This window comes from Pipistrellus hanaki (assembly GCF_964339955.1).
Source record: "Pipistrellus hanaki genome assembly, chromosome: 2".
In the NCBI taxonomy this organism is placed as follows: Eukaryota; Metazoa; Chordata; class Mammalia; order Chiroptera; family Vespertilionidae; genus Pipistrellus; species Pipistrellus hanaki.
The window spans coordinates 5,005,878-5,027,083 of NC_140504.1; the positions used below are offsets into that span (position 1 = coordinate 5,005,878).

The 21,206-nt window shown below is 53.8% G+C and overlaps 1 protein-coding gene across 2 annotated transcripts in view; it reads left to right on the plus strand.

Moving 5' to 3' along the window:
- Positions 1-293: 293 nt before the first annotated feature.
- BACE2 (beta-secretase 2) overlaps positions 294-21,206 on the plus strand; it is a 66,201-nt gene continuing 45,288 nt past the window's right edge. The window contains exon 1 of one of the 2 annotated variants that reach the window (XM_084873645.1): positions 294-1,104. In XM_084873645.1, the coding sequence (XP_084729771.1) occupies positions 811-1,104 (294 nt within the window). In that variant the 5' untranslated portion in view covers positions 294-810. The remainder of the gene's footprint in view (positions 1,105-21,206) is intronic. The other variant, XM_084873644.1, reaches the window with a different exon arrangement.

Consider the following 21,206-nt stretch of genomic DNA (forward strand, 5'->3'; position numbering starts at 1 on the left):
CGTTCCCCCAGACCTCGATCTGGCCGCTTCGAAACCGCTGAGGCCGCAGAGGGGCGGAGGGAGGGGATGGGCAGGGGCGGGGGCCTGGGGCAGCGGGGGCCTGGGGCAGGGTGGGCGCAGGGCGGAGCCCCGGGAAGCGGCCAGACCCCGATGCACTGGGGGCGGCCCCAATGCACTTGGCGAGGGGAGGCGCAGACTCGCTGACTCCGCAGGGCTCACGGCTCTTCCTTTCCGACCCCCTGCTCTCCTCTCGGACCCGACTCCCCCCTGCAGCCCTGCCCCTGCGCCCCCTCTCCCCCCCCCCCCCAGGACCCCGGCGGGGCGCCCTGGCGCGCGGGGGCCCAGGGGTTCCAGCTCAGGCCCTCGCTTCCCCTTTAAGGGTTCCCGAAACTTTCCCCCTGGAATCCGAGGAGCCTCGTCACATCCGCTGGCCGCGGCCGCCGGGGAAGTTCGGGACCCGAGGGACCCCGGGGGAGAGGCGCGGCCCGGGCCCGGGAGGGCGGCGGGGCGGACCCCAGCGCAGCCCGCGCCCTGACCTGGGCGGCGGGGAGGGCCCGGCCCTTGCGGGGCAGACACCGCCCGCCAGAGGGGGCAGCGGCGACCAAGTTGCTCAACTTGGCGGCGCGGGCTCGGCGCCTGCTTCTCCTCCTCCTCCTCCTCCCCGTCCTCCTCCCCTCCTCCTCCCGGCGCGCCCAGCCCTCCCCGCAGCCCGCGCCGCGCCGAGCGGAGCCGCACGCGGAGCCGCAGCCGCCGGCGGACCGGACGGGACCGCACAGGCCGGCCGGGCGCCCCCCCGGCCCCGCCACCGGCATGGGCGCGCTGGCCCCGGCGCTGCTGTGGCCGCTGCTGGCCCCGTGGCTGCTGCCCGCCGCCCCGGCGCTGCCCGCCGCGCCCCTCACGCTGCCCCTCCGCGTGGCCGCGCCCGCCCCCGGGCCCGGGCCCCCCGCCGCGCCCCGCGCCGCCGACGGGCTCGCCCTGGCCCTGGAGCCGGAGCCCGAGCCGGCCGGGGGCGCGGCCAGCTTCCTGGCCATGGTGGACAACCTGCGGGGGGACTCGGGCCGCGGCTACTACCTGGAGGTGCTGATCGGGACCCCCCCGCAGAAGGTAGGCCTGGGGGCTGCAGCCGCGGGAGCAGGGGGCTGGGGACCCCGCGGCCGGCTGGGGTCGGGGGTGCAGGTGGGGGGCGCGGGGGGCTCATCTGGGCCGGAGCCGGGCAGCCCTGCGGGGCGCGGCCAGGGGAGCCAGCACGTGTTTGTTTCCTGAACTTGTTCCCTCCCGCCCCCTGTGGCCGGGCGGCCAGGGGAGCCCCGTAACTTCCATCCGAGGACGTTCCTCCTGGCGGCTGCGCCCCGTCCCGCCCGGAGCCGTGCAGGGGTTCTGTGTTACTATGTGTGTACACACACACACACACACACACACACACACACACACACCCGGAGCCGTGCAGGGGTTCTGTGTTACTATGTACACACACACACACACACACACACACACACACACACACACACACACCCATCCCCGCGTCTCCTCGCCCAGACGGCAGGTGGCCGGCCCGGGACTCCCTGAGCTGGGAGAGGGCTGTGCGTGCGCCCCGCGGGGAGCTGCCGGTCCGGGTGCGGGTGGGAGGGGAGCGCTGTCTGCGGGGCGATCCCGGTGCCCTCCGGCCGCTTCCCTCCCCCGGAGCCGGCTCTCCGGCTCCCTCCGGGGGCTCCCCGGTTCCCTCCCGGAACTCCCCTGCTCCCTCCCGGCTCCTCCGGCTGCCCAGCCCCTCCGCTTGGAGCCCGGGGTCTGCACACGAGGCGCCGTGTTAATGCATCACAGCTGCTGGGAGAGCAGACTCGCCGAGCGGAGCTAGGCTTTCGGGACCCAGTGGTCTCCCGGTGACAAAGTAACATGGAACAGCTTTCCTTTCCTCCTTCTCCGAAGGATTTTCACTTCTCAGCACTTTTTGGAGCAAGAAATAAATGTCCCCAGGCCGGGTCATCTAAGAACAACAACATCCCAGGGGCGCTAGCCCTCCCCTTCCTTCCTAATCGAAGGGTGATTGGAAGGCAGTGTTTCTTAGCGGTGAACTACGTTGTCTGAAGATACTTTATATTTACTTCTAACATTGTCATTTGGGTTTTTTAATTCAGCCGTGCTGCCTCCATTAATAGAACAGACTCATGACTTTGGTGTAATTCTAATTAAATTATTCAAGACTTTCTTGAGAAGCGGCATGCCATGCTAATTCTTTTTTTAAAAAGAAACTGAGTAACTTCCATACTTGTTTAATTCATCTTTTTTTAAAAACCTTCAAAAATGGATTCTGCTCATAACTTTGATTCTAGTTCCTTTCTTTTGAGTGTTGTTTCCAGGGTGGCTGGGGGCAGGAGGTGGGGGCTTGGGGGCTGGAGGCTGGGGGCTGGGGCTGGAGGCTGAGGCTGGGGGCTGGGGGCTGGAGGCTGGGGTTGGAGGCTGGAGGCTGGAGGCTGGGGGCTGTGGGCTGGGGGCTGGGGGCTGGAGGCTGGAGGCTGGGGCCAGGGGGCTGTGGGCTGGAGGCTGGAGGGTGGAGGGATGCAGTTCAGGGAGTGGGAGGGAGTCAGCTGAGGAGTCTTAAGGGACCACAAGATGCTGGTGCTGGTGAGACCACGTGAAAACATGTGCCGGGTGGTGAGAGCATTGAAGGTCTCTGTCTCACAAGATCTCACGCGGTACTGAGGGTGGGACCGCTGTGTGGCCTAAGGGTAACCTTGGGGAACAGGCCTAAATGCCTCTCCATTGGGAAAGGCGAGGCTTGCTGAAGAACCCGTGTTTATTTTCGAGTAGGTGGGAATTCTCTCTACTGAAGTCAAGCAGATTTCGGGGGGAGTGATAAATGGGTCCTGATGCCCGTCTCCCTCCAGAGAAGAGGGGGAGGAAAAAGCCCAAGAAAGAACTAAAAAACATTTCTCACCTGGCTGGCGTGGCTCAGTGGTTGAGCATCGAATTGGTCACAGTTCGATTCCCGGTCAGGGCACATGCCCAGGTTGTGGGTTCGATCCCCAATGTGGGGTGTGCAAGAGACAGCTGATCAATGCTTCTCTCTCATCATTGATGTTTCGATCTCTGTCTCCCTCTCCCTTCCTCTATGAAATCAATAAAAAAAAAATTAAAACTTAAAATAAAAATAAAAATATTTCTCTTGGGCTCCCAAAAACATAAAAAAATATTCCATAAGTAATAGCTTGTCTTTATTAATCAATAATCTTTGCTTTAAAATGAGAACGTTTAAGTTACAGGAATGCATTGAGTACCTAATGCTCATCATAGCTTCACCTCGGCCAAGGAAGAAGTTTGTTCGAGGTTATTTCTCAGAGAAACGGTAGCATGTTTCCAGGGAAGGCTGTTTTTTACAATCTGCGTATAACTTTTACACTCGACAGGAAATGAAGTACTCCGTGCCTCTCTCCTGGCCTCATTCAGTGATAAGCTGCTTTATGGCAGATCCACGTGTGTGATCCTTGCGAATGCTGCCTGTGAACGCTCCGGGAGCGGTGGCAGGTGCATCGAATTGCTTTTTCCCAGGCTCCCCGGGTCTGACCCCCGGCAGGTGTTCGCGGCAGGTTAGCCCGGCTGCAGCTGGCCGTGGGGGGACTTCTGAACCCAGAGTGAGCCTTCCTGCTCGCTTCATGGCCCAGACACATGATTTATATTCCCTGCAGGTTCTCTGAAGCCAAAAACTTGCTTAGGTGGAGAGAAAAATGGGATTGTAGATGCAGGCGGTAAATAGCTAAGAGTTTTTGGAGAATTAAGTAATAGTCATATGCTGGGCGGGGTCCAGCCCCAGCGTCCAGGGGTCCCCAGAGGTGTGGAGGGCTTGGTGATGATGTGAAGGGCTCCCTTCTGACCAGCACGATGCCATGGTGTGTGTGTGTGTGTGTGTGTGTGTGTGTGTGTGAGAGAGAGAGAGAGAGAGAGAGAGTGTGTGTGGGCCCCCCTGTCCCAGGGGAGTCTCAGAACTACCTCACGGTTCTCATCCCTGCTGAGGGGGTGAGACTGGGGCTTAAAGGGGCTGAAGGACTTGCCCGGGGCCACAGGACAAGGAAGCAGAAGCAGAAATTGAACCAGGACCTGGATTCCAGAACCCAGGTTCTGAACCACCAGGCAGAACCTGCTCCCTGGCCTTCCTGCGTCTTGGCTTCTTTCTCTGCATTTTGGCTACAAAGATCCCTGGACCCTACCCCCCAGGGTATTAGGGGCTTAACATGCAACCGAACCCGGACTCTCCCACTCCCCCGACTCTCTTCTTCCGGGCACAGTGAGCAGTTGGAATGGGAGAGAAGATTCCACAGGAATAAGAGCTCCCCCGCCCACCTGTACCCCCAGAAAAACCAGCTGTTGGGCATGGGCTGGTTCCCGAATGCTTTCATCAGGAACTGGGGCTCCTTGTTCTGCCTCACACTCTTCAAGGGATCTGCCCAGAAGCCCCGGGGAGAGCGGGACCGCGTTGGCATGGAGATGAGAGCTGGCTGTTTGCGGCCATTATGTGACTTCTGACAGTACAGAACCCACCTCTGCTTGAACCGGGCAGTGTGGTCTTATTAATAATAATAACGGTGTCCTAAAGTGATTATAATTACAGCAATTTCTATGATAAAAAAAAAAAAGGACTTTCATGCTAACACGGTGAATCCTACGGAAAGTGCTAAAGGTCTGCATCGCTATACCTGGTAATGGCTTTGAAAAGTCTTCAGGGGTTTCTGTTGAAAGACATCTATCATCTCTGCTCAGATGGGTAAGACAGGCAGCCAAATGATGCTCATAGTTACACATCTGAATGTGAGAAAAGAAGCCAAATTATTTCGGGGACTCGCATTTTAATCATGGTGCACTGGCTTGATTATTACTTAGTCCGCAATTTTTGGGAAGGGTTGGAGCTGAAAATGCGAACCGAGCCTCTGCCGTTGAGGAGGGAGCTGTCCAGTGTCCCCAGGCTGCACTGAGCTCCCTGCCAGCGAGGCCGGGGAAACAGGAAGGCGGTGGCCAGAGAGAAGAGAAGCGATAGAACAAACCGAGGAGGCAAACAATGAGGGGAAAAGGAAAAGATTACTGGGGTCAAAAGAACAAGAATGTCAGAGCGAGGGTCTCGGCGGCTTCTGAGCTGGAGACAGAATTCAGCGTCGATGGCCCTGCGAGGAAGAACTGCAAAGGCCCACGCAAGACATCGGCGCAGTCCCCGGGGAGGAACGGTCTGGGGAGCCGTTCGCCACCTTCCCGTGGGCTGCCAACCTTTATTTCAGGCGGATGGCGTGCTGGCACCATGCACAGGGCGCCTCATCCAATCCTCCCAGCAGCCCTTGAAGGATGTGCAGTCATGTGACTTCCTTGTCAGCTGGGGAGGTCAGCTACTTTGTCCAAGGCCACATGGCGAGTGGCAGAGCCCGGGGAGAAGTCCGGTCTGCCCTGTCCACAGTCCAAGCCTCGCACCACTGCTCCTGCTGTGCACGTGGGCTTGTTAAATAACCACCTTGCCCAGCTGGCATGGCCCAGTGATTGAGCATCGACCTATGAACCAGAAAGTCACGGTTTAAGTCCCAGCCAGGGCACATGCCTGGGTTGTGGGCTGGATCCCCAGTGTGGGGCTTGCAGGAGGCAGCCGGTTGATGATTCTCTCTCATCATTGATGTGTCTGTCTCTCTCTTCCCCTCTTCCTTCCTCTCTGAAGCCAATACAAATAATTTTTTAATAACCAACCGCCCTCAGACACACCTTCCTCCTCAAGTTCTTCCTCCCACCATACCCTGCGCTTTCTTGACTTCTGTCTGTTTTCCTTCGCTGTGGGAGGTGGGTGTAGTGGGCAGGGTCTGGGGCCCTGACGCTGGTAACATTGCACACAAGGTCACAGGCAGGTGACCAACCTCCCCGCGTCCTCCTTTTCTCCTTCATGAATGATCTCTGAGTTTTCTTTTCCCGAGGCTGCTGCAATAAATTACCACAAACGAGGTGACTTAATAGAATTGTGTTTTCTCGCAGTTCCCGAGGCCAGAAGTTCAAAATCAGGGTGTGGGCATGGCCTGCTCCCTCCCGGGCTCAGGGGAGGTCCTTCCTGCCTCTCCCAGCCCCTCCCTGTGGCTGCCCAAGGGCCTGGCTTTTTTTGGCTCTTCACTCGTCTCCCTCCTCACGTGACACTCTCCCCGCTGTGTGTGTGTGTGTGTGTGTGTGTGTGTGTGTGTGTGTGGTGTGTGTGTGTGTGTGTGTGTGTCTCAGTCAGTGCTCCGGGGCCCACCCCAGTCCATTCTGACTTTGTCTTAGCTTGATGACATCTGTAGACAGGGACGGGGTTTAGAACTCCAACCTGATTTTTGGGGAGACACAGTGTAACGCACAAGCCTGCTCTGAGTTTATTGTTCCATGGATTATTTTTCTTTCTTTCTAACCCGTCTTTTAATTGCCAATGACTTTGACTTGGAATTCACATGTTGTTTTTATTGAAGGCCGTCGCATGCAGCCTGTGACAAGATCGTGCCCTGGGGGACTGTCAGGTGGCAGAACGAGGGCCGATTTTAGATTTTTTAAAAAATATGTTTTTATTTATTTCAGAGAGGAAGGGAGAGGGAGGTAGAAACATCGATGATGAGAGAGAATCATTGATCGGCTGCCTCCTGCACACCCCACACTGGGGACTGAGCCCGAAACCAGGAATCGAACCGTGACCTCCTGGTTCACAGGTCGACGCTCAGCCACGGAGCCACGCCAGAAAGGCAGATTTTAGATTCTTTCCTGTATTCCTGTGTCCGTCTCCTCACCAGAGAGTCGCTGCTTACAGGTTAAAGAATCTCCCATCGTAGCGCTCTCATCCTGGAGTTGCTGGGGTTACGCTGTAACTTGGGAAGCCCCCTCTGCCAGGCCCCTGGCATCTACATGCCTGTGACAAACAGGTTCTCGTGTTTCCAGCCACACAGATGAAGAAAGGCTTGGACGCTCGTATTCCGCGGTGGGGAGACTGGGAGGCATCTGTCCCCCGTTCAGATCAGATACGTTTGATGTGAAAGACACACCTTTCTCCTCCAGTTCATCCTCCCACCATCCCCGGCGCTTTCTTAACTTCTGTCTGGCTTCCTTTGCTGCAGGGACCAGGGCTCCATCGGCTCATGGCTTCCTGTTCCCCCCGGAAGCGATTGCCCATCCTTCTAACTAACGACTGGAAGGGAAACTGAGGCCCACTGTCCCAGCAGGGATTGTTCCCGTGATGGTGCCCGTTGCACAGGACCTCAGGAGGGGACCTCAGAGGGGCATTTCCCTTGCCCATGGCGCCTGGCAGCGTGCCCTGGGATTTATTTTATCTCAGATACAGGATGGGGCAGGTCCCACCCTTGGGCCCTGGATTCAGTGAACCCCGGGGCTGAGGGCGGGGCCGGTGGCTGCTGACTCCCGCCCCAGCCCCGGAAGAGCGCAGCAGGAGTGGGCACCGAGTCCCGGTGCCGTCCTTCCACCTAAGGGCCCCTTGCACTGCTAACAATGGGCCTCTGGTCCAAGGTCGTCTGCCGCAGCTTCCTCCTCACAGCGCTGTTCCGCTTGTCCAGCTGGACTTGACCTTGGCGCTGGGGCTCATTGCACGCCAGTGACAACAGATACCACCTGGGAGCCATGCACACCTGGGAGGCTGGCCCATCGTGGCCCCGTGCCTTTGTGCATCCCTATTTGTGAGGTCGGGGCTCGGGTTTGTGAGAGGGTGTGAGTCCCACACTGCAGGCTGCTGTCCCTGGCTGGGGAGAGTTTGTGTGATGCACAGTTGGCCTGCGTGTCGTTTGGCTCCCCTTAGCCCTCTCCCGGCCCAGACGGACCATTTGAGGCTTTGCCTATTGCTACTCAATAAAAATAAGAAAAAGGGGGGGTTGCTGTTTTGCTCTTGGAATTCACAAAGACAGGAAATACTCTCCAGTGCTGAAATGGCCACGTGAAGGGCTCAGCGCTCGTCGGTTCGGGGCTGAGTTAGTGCCTGCTCTGCAGCGCAGGTCCCAGGCCGGATGTTTATGACACGGCACATCGCATACCCGTGGCTGGAAGTGCTGGGTCTCCGGCTGCCACGGCGGGAGGAGGAGGGGGGCTGTCTGGAGAGGGAGGCCCGGCGCCCAGGGCCAGCTCCCTCGTTCCGGGACGCCGGCGGGAAGCCCACTTCCATCCCATACTAAACAGGGGGAGATTCATACCTGGTCTCCTAGGGCAGTGGACAGCAAACTGCGGCTCGAGAGCCACATGCGGCTCTTCGGCCCCTTGAGTTTTTAGCAAAGGCCAGCTTAGGAGTACCCTGATTAAGTTACTAACAATGTACCTACCTATATAGTTCAAGTTTAAAAAATGTGGCTCTCAGGAGAAATGTCAATCGTTGTCCTGTTGATAGTTGGCTCTGCTGACTGATGAGTTTGCCGACCCCTGGCCTAGGGACAGCTTGCTGGTCCCACCACACATCTCCAGCCTCCCCCACGCCGGCCGATACATGGCCTGTTGGCAGCGGGCAGGCAGGCACTTCCACTCCCCACCCACGCCAACCCCTGCCTAATGCCAGCCCACGGGCAGCCCCTGCAGCTGGTGCCCTGGGGAGGGAAGGTGGAAGGTCGTGAGTGGAAACCTTTTCCTGAGAGCAGAGAGGGCAGGATACTCTGGCCGGGCCCTTGGCAAGGTGGGGACGGGTTGCTGGAACAGAAGCTGCTTGCTGAGAAGGTGGACATTCCTGCTACCCCATCCAGACTTCCTGGGGGAGACCTGCTGCCCTGGGGCCCGGGAATCTGCATTTTATTGTGCTCCCCAGCCCTTGGGCACTATTTGGAAGCTACGAAGGGCACCAGGTGCTCCTCTGCTCCTGGTTTTCTGTGCGAAATGGGTGTGTGTCCTCTCCTCCTAAACGCGGCTGTTTGGTTAACTGTCTCCTCTGCCCATTGGGAAGTCTCTCCCTCATGCAGACTGTGTTCCCGAAGCTTCCTCAAGTTGGCAGGTGGAACCCGGAGTGAGCTTTGTTCTGGGGAAGCGCTCGGCGACTGGGCCGTTCAGTCTCTGTGTGGATGGCAGCCTTTCAAATTTCTAGTCTCCCGAGCAATAATTTGTAATTCGATAAACGTGAATTACTAGGGAAACCAAAAGGAAAGAAAGACCTGCAGATACAAGGACCACTTCTTCGGCTGTTAGGTCCAGCAGGGATCTCCACGTTCCCGGGGCTTCCTCCTGCCCCTGTTCCCTCGCTGTGGGTAGTGCACCTCGTTGCAGATGTGTGGGTGTTTGTGGATTGGTGTCTTAGCAGAGCTCTTGGGCTCTAAGAAGTGTTTGCTGGGTGAGGGGCAGGACAAATGGGAAGTTGTTACAAATGGTGCCAGTTACACCTTTGTTGGGGCCTCCTCCCTCAGCCGACAGTGGTTAGTTTTGCTAAAGCCAGCAGGAAATGTGGTGGGCTTCGGTTTTGGGTTGCCCAGCGCTCTCGAGGGGGCCTGGGGCTAGAGCTTTCCCTCAGGGCTGGCCAATGGTCAGAATTTTGAACCAGACTCAAGGAATGAGCATGCTTTCATTTCTTCAGCATATTTTCAAAGCACCGACGGAATCCAGGTCCCATTCTAAGCCCTGGGAGGCAACAGTCCACTAGACAAAGGTGTTCCTTGCTTCTGTGGAACCGTGTGCTTGTTGGGAAGGCGGACGGTAAGACGCTAAACAGAATTTTAGACACAGGCTATAAAGGCAATATAAGCTGGTAATGCTATGGATTTAAACAACAAACAAACAAGACTGCTTTAGAGAGAGGGTCGCTGAAGACGACCTTTCTAAGGAGGCATAGTTTGGGCTGTTGAGAGCAGAAGAGAGGCTAACATTCGAGGGATAATAAAGCGAATACCTTCTACCACGGAGTGCTTTTGAGAACATCATTGCAACTGAGGAACCGCAAACAGTTTTAAAGCTCTCCATAGAACCTTCCTAAAGCTCCCCATGCCTCTGTGCCCGTCTGGCCGGGCCCCTCGTGGGATATGCAGGCACAAGCAAGACAACATGGTTGGGGTGGGAGGAGATTGTTTGAGGTTAAAGACAACCACAGACCCTCCCGTGATGGCGGAGTGTTCTGAACCTGGGACTTCTGAACGGCTAGTGCCCGCTGCCGACTAATCCTCCACGTGGTCACCTGATCCTCCAAGTTCCTGATCCCACAAGTTCCATGAAGCCATAACTTCCGTGTTTTGTATGCATAAGGATTGATTACCGAACAGCTTGTGGACGTTTTATATAACATCAATTCTTAAGTACATACACTTTTCCAAAATATATATGAAATATTTTTCATCATCCTTCAATCAGTAAAGCAAATAGTACATTCAGGATGTTAACCCTGAGGGACACAGGCAGTCAACTTCCAGTTGCCCCTCTTCCTGCTCACTCTGCCCAAACAGGAGAGGCTGCGTGCCAGGCGCTGGGCTGTTTACAGAAGGTGGGGTCTCTGTACCCAAGGACGGTTCTCGCCTCTCCTCCACGTCCCACTGACAACTCCCTTGGCCTGCTCCTCTCTTGTCTCTCTCAACACATACCTCATTGTGCTGGGTTTCTGACCCGTGGGGCTGGCCAGAGAAAAATCCCAATATTTGTGTTCAGGCCTCAGGAAAGACAGAGACCTGCGACACTTAACGTGGCCTCCTGTTCCCACCCAGCTTCACCAGAACTCCTCTAGGTGCCCAGTGCTTAGCAGGGCCCGTGCTGCAGGGGGCGCTCCTTCCCACTTCCTGTGGTTCCTGGAGGCTGCATCACCTCAGACCCCACCTGTGAGTGACCGGAGATACAGAGCCCAGCCATCCTGTCTTCACTGGCCAGAGAGTGTCTCCACACATTTCCCAAAGTCCTGACGCCGTTTTCACATTATCTTCCACATCAATGCTGTTGAGAAGCCCATTGAAATTGGGATTTTTGATTCTTTGTATGCTAACTGTATATGAGATACTGAGATGTAGGAGATATTGTATATGTGCTATTATTAGACCTGGTATTCCAAAATTTCATGAGAATATCTTAGGATGGCCTAATATGTTTTTATTTTTTATTTTATTATTATTATTACTAGAGGCCCGGTGCATGGAATTTGTGCAAGAGTAGGCCCTCCTTCCCTGCTGCCGGCACCAGCTTCCTTCTGCCACCTGGGACCCGGGCTTCCCTTGCAGCCTGGGATTGGTCCAGAAGGTCATCCAGAAAGACGTCTGGTCTAATTAGCATACTGTGCTTTTATTATTATAGATTTTATTGTAGCAGTTGCTGAATGTTTTCAGTTTAGAAGCTCATGACATTGAGTTCTGAGGAATTTTCTAGTAAAATGTCTTTTCTCTCTGTTCAGACCTCCGATTATCCATGTGTTGGGCCTTCTACTTTGGTTTCTCCTATTCTGCATTTCTTTATCTTTAATTTGACTCTGACTATTCATTTCTGCCATCTTAACTGTACTTTTTAACAGCACTTTGTTCCCCTAAGAATTTTTGTTGTCATTGCTCCCTATTATTTCAGAGTTGTGTATCTTCTATTACTCTAAGGAAATTATGATTTGGTTTTTTTTGTTTGTTTGGTTGGTTGGTTGGTTGGTTGGTTTTGTTTTGGCAGTTTTCTTTCTGCTTCCTGCATTTTCTTTTTTGTCTCTGAGTTCCTTTCCTTGGGGTGTTTATCATGATCTCTGTCTCACATTAGAGGCTTTCCTCAACTACCTGGCAAGTATTAGACTGTCTGTTTAAAAGAGAAGCATTTAAAGGGCCAAATGGAAGTTCTGGGGCTGTATCCTGTAGGCAGAGTATACAGTTTATTTTCATTATTGATATTCAAGTCCAACTTTTGAAACATGGCAATGATAACAGTGTTGGTGCCTGACCTGTGGCAGGTGTTTTCAGTTGGGTGATGAAATCCAAGCACCTTCCCAGCACTTGACCTTCTCTCTGACCCGAAGCTTTCATTGTGGCCCCCTCTGTGACAAGGACACAGCTCTGGACAAGGACCTACATGGAGGTCCCCGGGGGGATTTCAGGGAAAGCTTGTTTTCCTGATAAAAGTGGAAGCTAAGGCTGAAATGATCACTTCTCCTGCCTGCCTCCTGCCGTTGATAAAAATGCCAGGCCTTCAACAGGGACAGCCAACTTCCGACCTTGCTCCAGAGGTTAGGGGAAACCAGGGTCTGCCCCTGGTTTTCCTGGAGATGTTGATCCAGTCCCAACAATCTCTAGAGACAACTTGATTTGGAGAAAAACAAAATTACTTGTTTGACCCACCCTAACTCTATAGTTTCCTGTTTACTTCCTTCTAAAAACATTCCAAATGATGCATCGTCATAACCTGAAAAAAGGAAACAACAACAAAAAAATCTTAATAATTAAAAGAAATTAGTTTAAGGCGATGTGCCATCTTTTTCCTCTCTTGGAAATCCCCGGAGAAGAAGACACGTCTGAAAGTCTTCTATGATTGTCTTTCTGCTGTTTTGGACAAGGCCCTTATTTCCCGTGGGCAAGGTGTGGACCAGGTCACGGGGATCTAAGCTTGGTCACCACAAAAGGAGCCCCAGGTGAGAGGACCACCAGAGGGGTTCTCTCATCATTGATGTTTCTATCTCTCTTTCCCTCTCCCTGCCTCTCTGAAATAAATAAAAAATATTATTTGTTTTAAAAGAGTACTTCATTTTTGTTTCACTTTTTTTTTAATTAAATTATTATCTGTGTACATATTTTAACATTGCCCCCCCTCCCATACATACCCTCCCTCCCCAGAGTTTTGTGTCCATTGGTTGTACTTATATGCATGTATACAAGTCCTTCGTTTGATCTATTATCTCCCCCAGATCTCCCTACCCTACCTGCTGTAATTTGACACTCTGCTTGTTGCTTTACTGTCTCTATATCTTTTGGTTCATCAGTTTATAATGTTCTTTATTATCCATAAATGAGTGAGGTCATGTGGTGTTTCTCTTTCATTGACTGGCTTATTTCACTCAGCATGATGTTCTCCGAAACCAGTTTGGCTCAGCGGTAGAGCGTCGGTCTGCGGACTGAAAGGTCCCAGGTTCGATTCCAGTCAAGGGCATGTACGTTGGTTGCGGGCACATCCCCAGTGGGGGGTGTGCAAGAGGCAGCTGATCGATGTTTCTCTCTCATTGACGTTTCTAGCTCTCTATCTCTCTCCCTTCCTCTCTGTAAAAAAATCAATAAAATATATTTTTTTAAAAAGAGTACTTCAAAAAAAAAAAAAAGAAAGAAAGAAAGAAAGAAAGAAAGAAAGAAAGAAAGAAAGAAAAGGGACTGACTGGTGGGATGTAGGACATAGACCAGGGAGCATGATGGAGCTGGACTGAGTGAGGACCATCTTAGAGAGCCTCGGGGAAGGAGGGCAGCTGGAGAAGAGGGTGTGTTAATGTGTCTGTACCCCCAGGAGAGCAGGACATGCCCACCAGAAGCCTCACTTGGGAGACTGTCCAGGACAAAGGTCTCCAGAGTGGGGGTGACTGTGCGGCTCAGCGAGCATGGCCTCCCTTGCACATTCCTTTGGCTCCAGGCTCTTGGACCATCTGCAGACTTCAGCGCTTTCTTGGTGTGCTGTGCTTTTTAAGGACAAGGTGCAAGTGTTTATAGACTAGAAAGCCACAGCCCCAGAAGGGCTGACTTTACGGGGACCACAGTGGGCTGGCAGAGGTGTGCAACTGAGTAGACACTGAAAAAAATAATAAACGCGATTAAAATGGGTCCCTTTGAGATGATTTTTTAACACCGAGTTAGAAACTCCTTTTCAAAGGAAAGTCCAGCTGCGGAGAGAGTCTTATAAAGATATTAGAGGCCTGGTGCATGAATTCGTGCACAGGTGGGATCCCTCGGGATGGCCTATGGGGATGGGGCCCTAGCTTGTGCTCCCAGCTCGCAGCCCTGCAGCCCCACCTTGGCCTGGTGCTGCCCCTTCACCTGCTCCACATCCCACCTGTGGGACGATCAGTTGGGGCCAGGCCCCCGCCACCACAGCTGGTTACTGTCTGTGGGGTATCAGTCGGGTCCAGGCTCCCCATCTAGCTCCCTCAGCGCCGGGGAGCCAGGCGGCAGTCCCACCCCCCAGCACCAATGGTTGCCTTCTTCGGGGTAACCGGTGAGGTGATTGGGCCCCTGTGCATACCTGCTGTGGCCTGGCATCACCCACTCACCTGCTCCATCATCTCACTGTGGTCCCACTCTCATCGGGGCCCACTGGGACCAGCAGCGCCTCCACTGCTGCCTGCTACCAGTGCTGCATTGCCAATGCTCGCCATGTTCCGCGCCACCCCCTGGTGGTCAGCACACATCATAGCGGGTGGTCAAGCTCCCTGTCGAGGAGACAATTTGCATATTAGGCTTTTATAATATAGGATGTTTAAATGTCTCCATCATTACTGGGTTGTCTACCATCACAGATGATAGAGGTTTGCTTCCTGCAAAAAACATTTTGAACCTCCAATCCGGACACTGAACTTATGACCTGTGTAAAAATCTCCCACACAATTTTAGTTCTTCGAGAAGAAACAGTGAGAAGTAGTACCTTCTAGTTCACCAGAGCTAGGGTAGATGGGGGTTTACCATTCACTGTCCCCATTTTACAGGTGAGGAAACTGGGGCCCAGAGGGTTACATTGTGAGGGCAGAGCAGGATTTGAAAATGGGTGGGTGTGCCTCCACTGTGTGCTCTGAACCACCTCACTAAGCCACCTGCTAGCACATACGTTACAGATGTGCTCACACATAGAGTTGAGTACTGAGAAATACTTTTATTTTTTTATTTTTTATTTTAAATATATTTTATTGATTTTGTACAGAGAGGAAGGGAGAGAGATAGAGAGTTAGAAACATCGATGGGAGAGAGTCATCAATCAGCCACCTCTTGCACACCCCCTACTGGGGATATGCCCGCAACCAAGGTACATGCCCTTGACCGGAATCGAACCCGGGACCCTTGAGTCCGCAGGTCGACGCTCTATCCACTGAGCCAAACCGGTTTTGGCGAGAAATACTTTTCTTGATGGCGTCGTTTATCCTAAACAATTTAGAGTCACTCTCCGTGAGAATTTAGGAGCCTCTACAAGGAAGGGTGGGCCTGGATTGGCTCAGGAGGAACAACCCATTGCTGAGCGGAGACAGGATCCTGGTACCCATGCCAGTCCAGTTCTTGGATAAGCACAGGTGCTCGGCAAACAGCCCTTCACGCACGTGTCCGACCCTGCCACGGCCTTGGGAGGACACCTGGCTGCCGCCTCTGACAAGCTCCCCCGCCAGAGCGGCCCCAGAACAGCCGTGAACAACAGAAAGCTGATAGAAGCCATCAGTGCCGACTCCCAGCATGCTCGCCGTGCACTGCCTGGGCGTGGCCTAGTTTGCCCTCTGCCCAGTCAGCAGGCATGAATCACCCCCTGGCGTTGTGGCACCGCCCACCTTTTAGGAGCAACCTCGGATGGATGGCGAGGTGCAGCTTGGAGTCTGTCCTGGGAGGCGGGTTGGCTGCTGAGCCCCCTCCGCCTCCTGCTGCCATCCCTGCCCTCTTCTCCACCGCCTTCCAGGGGGGGTGGGGGGGGGGGTCAGTGAGGAGCAGGGGTGAGGACGCTCTGTGGGGGGCAGTAAGACCTGCTCGGGGCTTAGCGGGAGGCATGAGGCCTGGGTGCCGGGTGGAAGGGCACACCCAGGGCACTCAGGGAGTGGGGGCCCTCTGTCCCATGTCAGGGTGCCACTCAGCTCCCTTCTCTCCTGGCTTCCGGTCAGCCCATGAGGATGAAGAGAAGGTATACAGGCCCACCCTCGGGTTAACAGGCTGCATTTCCCGCCCCAGATGCAGCTCCCAATGGCCGGTCCCCTCCCAGCTCTGCCCCCAGCCACCTCTTCGAGCAAGGATGGAGGAGCTCTGAATGCCTTAGCCTGTGCCCACGGCTACCCCTGCCCCTGCCCTCAGCCCCGGGACAGCCCTCCATCACACCTGTGCCCATCCCTGCCCCTGCCCCTGCCCTCAGCCCCGGGGCAGCCCCCCATCACACCTGTGCCCATCCCTGCCCCTGCCCCTGCCCCTGCCCCTGCCTACAGCCCCGGGGCAGCCCCCATCACACCTGTGCCCATCCCTGCCCCTGCCCACAGCCCCAGGGCAGCCCCCCATCACACCTGCGCCCATCCCTGCCCCTGCCCCTGCCCACAGCCCCGGGGCAGCCCCCATCACACTGCCTCTCGGGAACCCTGGGTGGCAACTCCCTCCTGCTGGGCACTGCCTACCACGGATGGTGATGACGAAGTGAGACCATAACTCGGTTTAGTGTATGAGTCCGTCCAGATCTTTATTTCAGGCCACAGTTTGCTGCTGTTGGTTTGCAGTGAATATACTGAGCTGCAGAAGGTCAGGGGAGCAGAGACCCAAGGTCACGGTCCAGTCGGCCTTCACCGCCATCTCCGAGGTGTTCACAGGCCCTAGGGGTTGGATTGCAGCCGTGTGACCGCCGGGGCTCAGGGCCTCATCCCTGGGTGTGCTGTCCCCCACCCCCTCTGCGGCCCGAATTGTGTCCCCCTCCCCCGCATCGTAAGGTGAGCTCCTAACCGCCAGCACTTACCGTGTCGCATTGGGAGAGGGGCCTTTAGGAGGCTGCAGGGTGGGCCCTCATCCTATGTAACTTGTGCCCCTTAAGAACAGATAACGGGGGGGGGGGGGGGGCGGGGGGAGGACAGAGGGGTGGCCACATGGAGAGGCAGCAAGGGGCCCCAGGAGAAAATGACCTGCTGGCATTTCTGCTTCAGCCCTCAGACTATGCGAAAGGAATTTCTTTTCTCTTTTTGAATATATTTTATTGATTTTGTTACAGAGAGGAAGGGAGAAGGATAGAGAGTTAGAAACATCGATGAGAGAAAAACATCTATCAGCTGCCTCCTGCACACGCCCTACTGGGGATGTGCCCGCAACCAAGGCACATGCCCTTGACCGGAATCGAACCTGGGACCTTTCAGTCTGCGGATTGGCCCTCTCTATCCACTGAGCCAAACCGTTCAGGCCTGTGCGGAAGGAATTTCTGTTCTGCCCAGGTCTGTATGAGCAAGCTAATACAGCCTGCTGGCGTCCCAGCCCCTGCTCCGCATGCCCCTGCCCCCACTGGGTCCCAGGGAGCCGGCGGCCTAGGTCGCCCCCTCCCCCAGTCCATGATCCCTGTCGGACCATTTTATGTTGGCAGGAATGAGGGGACGGGGCCCCTGGGACAGAGCTGAGCCCAGGCTAGGACATCTCCCGGGCTTATTTTCTGGATCATAGAGACGATTTGTCTTATTAAGCCTTTTGTTCTTCAATAAACGCGTGCGAATAGAACAGAAGCACCGAGCACCTGCTCTTATCGCGCCGGAGGCAGCCGGCGGAGACGCGCGTTGAACGGAGTTAAGCTTGTTTTCTACGAGTCGAGGCGCAGCCACTTGGGGCGGAATCGTGACATTCAGGTGACCCAGAAAATGACGGCTTCTTTATGGCTGCTTCTCCGGGGCCCAGACCGTCTCGCCCCCGGCCTCTCTGAGCTCTTGAAACGGAGAGGATGGAGATGTTTTGTGTGAAGCCGGCCCTTAAGCACATGAGGCTTTCGGCGGTGACTCTCGCGTCTCCTCGCCATCTGGGCACTTCATCGATCGCCCTCCCTCCCCGCGGCCCCTCCGGGAGGGACACGCAGACGGAGCAGCCTGCACACGTCTGCGCTCCGTCCGGACCAGACGGGTGGCTGTGCAGGGTGGGGGCATGGTCAGCCCTGTGGTGAGGCTGAGACCCCTCCTAGGAATGGGACTTTAGGAAATGGAGGGCGGAGGTTTTTTCCAAACTCTGCACTCCCCTCGCCGCCGCCGCTGCTGCCTCCTCCTCCTCTTCTTCTTTTTTTTTTTTCTTCTTCTTCTTTTTTTCTTCTTCCTCTTCTTCTTCTTCTTCTTCTTCTTCTTCTTCTTCTTCTTCTTCTTCTTCATCTTCTTCAATAATTATAAAAATACTTTATTGCTTAAAAATGCTAATAACCATCTGAGCTTTCAGCAAGTCATAATCTTTTTGGTATCAATAGACTTGCTTGACCTAGAGTTGCCACTAACCATCAATTTGTAAAAAAAACAAAACAAAAAACACATTATCTGCAAAGTACAATAAAGCGAAGTGCAATACAATGAGGTATACCTGTATTCCCCAACACTGAGGCTAAATCCTTCTGTACATCCTACTCAACGTGCTATACGTCCTTAGGTTTCTCCAGCTTGGCTGGTGGTCACAGGCAGTTTTTCTAGTCTCGTGTCAGCTTTGAGCACTGTGACTTCTCATTCTGAGAGGTGCTTCTTTCCCTGGCCTCCCACCTGTGCCCATCCCTACCCCTCCATCACACCTATGCCCATCCCTACCCCTCACACGCACGACTGCTGCTGAGGGAAATCTGTGTTGGCCGTGGAGGAGATGTTTGAGTTAATGTGGGCAGTTGCCAAGAGCAATCAGGACTTCCCAAAGCAGCAAGCCCAGCGGCGGTTAGGTTTACAGTGGTTCCCGACCGTCCTCATGCCAGGACCCTTTCATACAGCTCCTCGTGGTGTGGTGACCCCCAACCATAACATGATTTTCGTGGCTACCTCGTAACTGTAATTTTGCTACTGTTATGAATCGTAGTGTAAATATCTGTGTTTTCAGATGGCCTTAGGCGACCCTGCTAGTGGTTCTCAGGTCGCTACCCACAGGTTGAGAACCGCTAGCAGGGTCGCCTGGGACCATTGGAAAACACAGATATTTACATGACTATTCATAACAGTAGCAAAATTACAGTTATGAAGGAGCAACAAAAATAATGTTATGGTTGGGGGTCACCACAACAGGTGGAGCTGTGTGAAAGGGTCGTGGCAGTAGGAAGGTGGGGAACCACTGGTTTAGAATCATTGTCAGTGGCCTCGCCAGCGTGGCTCAGTGGTTGAGCATCAACCTATGAAGCAGGAGGTCACAGTTCAATTCCCGGTCAGGGCATATGCCCAGGTTGCAGGGTTGTTTCCCGGTAGGGGACGTACAGGAGGCAGCTGATCAATGATTCTCTATCATCATTGATGTTTCCATCTCCTTCTCTCTTCCTCTCTGAAATCACTGAAAAGTATATTTTCTAATAAAAAAGAATTAGTGACTAAACCTTGATTGTTTTAAGACGTCAGTTGGGTCTTCGGGTAGAGGCTGTGATTAGACGGGGCGGTGTATTGGAAAGCTACACAACCTTTCTGCAAACCCCGTCTTTGCCCCATGTTGGCTTTTCTGTTGCTTTCAGTGTTTTAGGGACTCGTGAATTCATGTCATACAAGTTTCACTAAGAACTATTTTCACAGGTCTTTGTGCTCCATGGACAGGTGTGGCTGCAACCCGTGTTTACTGTGCGTGTCATGCCTGGTTCATGTCTAGGTGACATGAATGAACAGTGATAAGGTGTGTGATGGGAAGGGGCAGGAAGACTTTGCCAAGGTTAAGATGTCATGTGTTGTTGTTGTTGTTGTTTTTGCCTAGTCTTAGTGTATCTCATCCCTAGTATGTTCTGGAAGATTTCCCTGTGTCTGTTCTATACCCAGTTAGGAAAACACTGCATTTCATTGGCCTGGACGCAAAAGAAAGATGCATCTATGATTTCTCCTCTGGGCTGGCATTCTTTCAGAGAGCTGGCCGCCCTCGGAACGTGGGGATTGAAGGTCTTTTCTGAGAGGCACGGACTCGGAAGGGCTTTCCACCGTCTCCGCGGAGATTATGTCTGTAATTGCTACGTGCCTTTTAAAATACTTGCTTTTTTCTCGTGGGTTCGGCAGGGGAGAAATGCCAAAGCCTTTTACAAACCACATAGAAATGGCCTGTTTCTTCAGTGGCTGCCCTGGAATTCGCACAGGGCGGATTCCTTATGCGGAGGAGCTGGTCTGATCATTAATTAGGTGGTGGATTCTGTCAGAGACACCTTATCTTCTTCTTCCCCGTGGCCCATGGACATGGTAGCTGCTCACTAAATATTATATTTATTGGGGGAGGAGGGCTGTTCCTGTCAAACCTTGAGACGGGATTTTGAAGAGTTATTTGTCCACCTGTGTTCAAGCAGCTTTATTCACCACCTCCAAACTGAGCGAGCCAGTGTCCATGGGTGGATGAATGGATTTTTATTTACTTATTTTTCCAATATATTTTATTGATTTTTTTTTACAGAGAGGAAGGGAGAGGGATAGAGACTTAGAAACATCGATGAGAGAGAGTCATCAATCAGCTGCCTCCTGCATACCCTCTAGTGGGAATGTGCCCGCAACCAAGGTACATGCCCTTGACCGGAATCAAACCTGGTATCCTTCAGTCCGCAGGCTGACGCTCTATCCACTGAGCCAAACCGGTTAGGGCTGGATGAGTGGATTTTTAAATGTGGCCTCTACATATAATGGATTATGCTTCAACCTTCCAAAGGGAGGGCATTCTGACACCTGCATGGACGAACCTTGAGGACATTAAGCTCAGCCAGATACGCCCGTCACTCACTAGGGACATAGAGAGGTCAAGTTCACCGAGTCAGAAAGCAGACTGCTGGTGGGTGCCAGGCACAGGGGAGGAGGGATGGGACTTGTTCCACGGGACAGATTCAGTTTTACAAGAGAAAGGAGTTCCGCTGGTGGATGGTGGTGGTGGCTGCAGGACAATGTGAATGCTGGATGTAGCGCCCCTTAACTGTCCTCTCAAATCTGGGTCCGATGGCAAACAGTACCTTCCGTGTCTTTGACCGCAATGAAAAGAAATCTTAGTTTCTGGAATAATAGTGAGGAGGCAGCAAATAGTGGGGCGTGGGCCAGGGGTTCTCCATTATAATTAGGTTCCCAAGGCTGTTCCAGAAGCAATTTGTTAGAAACCAACCACATCGTTTTCCCCATTAGAAATCGTGTAAATGGAGTTCATCCGTTCCAGACCTCCGAGAGAAAAATCAACAACAAAACAACAACAACAAAAACCATGCCAATATTCACAGCACCATTTCCTGTCAACAACCCAAGGTGTAGCGGTGAACTGACCCGCCCCTGTGCATTCTGTCCTCTGTCTGTCACCTGAGAGGCACGGACTGGTCCTGCAGGTATGGGCGGGAGCAGTTCCCGGGCTGAGAAGCAGGTTGCTGGAGCCGGGAGGCATCCGAGGACTGAGGTTTGACTGGAAGAGCAACTTGAACATCGTGCCCGCTGCTGCCAGTGTGTGCGCGTCATCTTCCTTTCATTGTTCTTTTTCAAA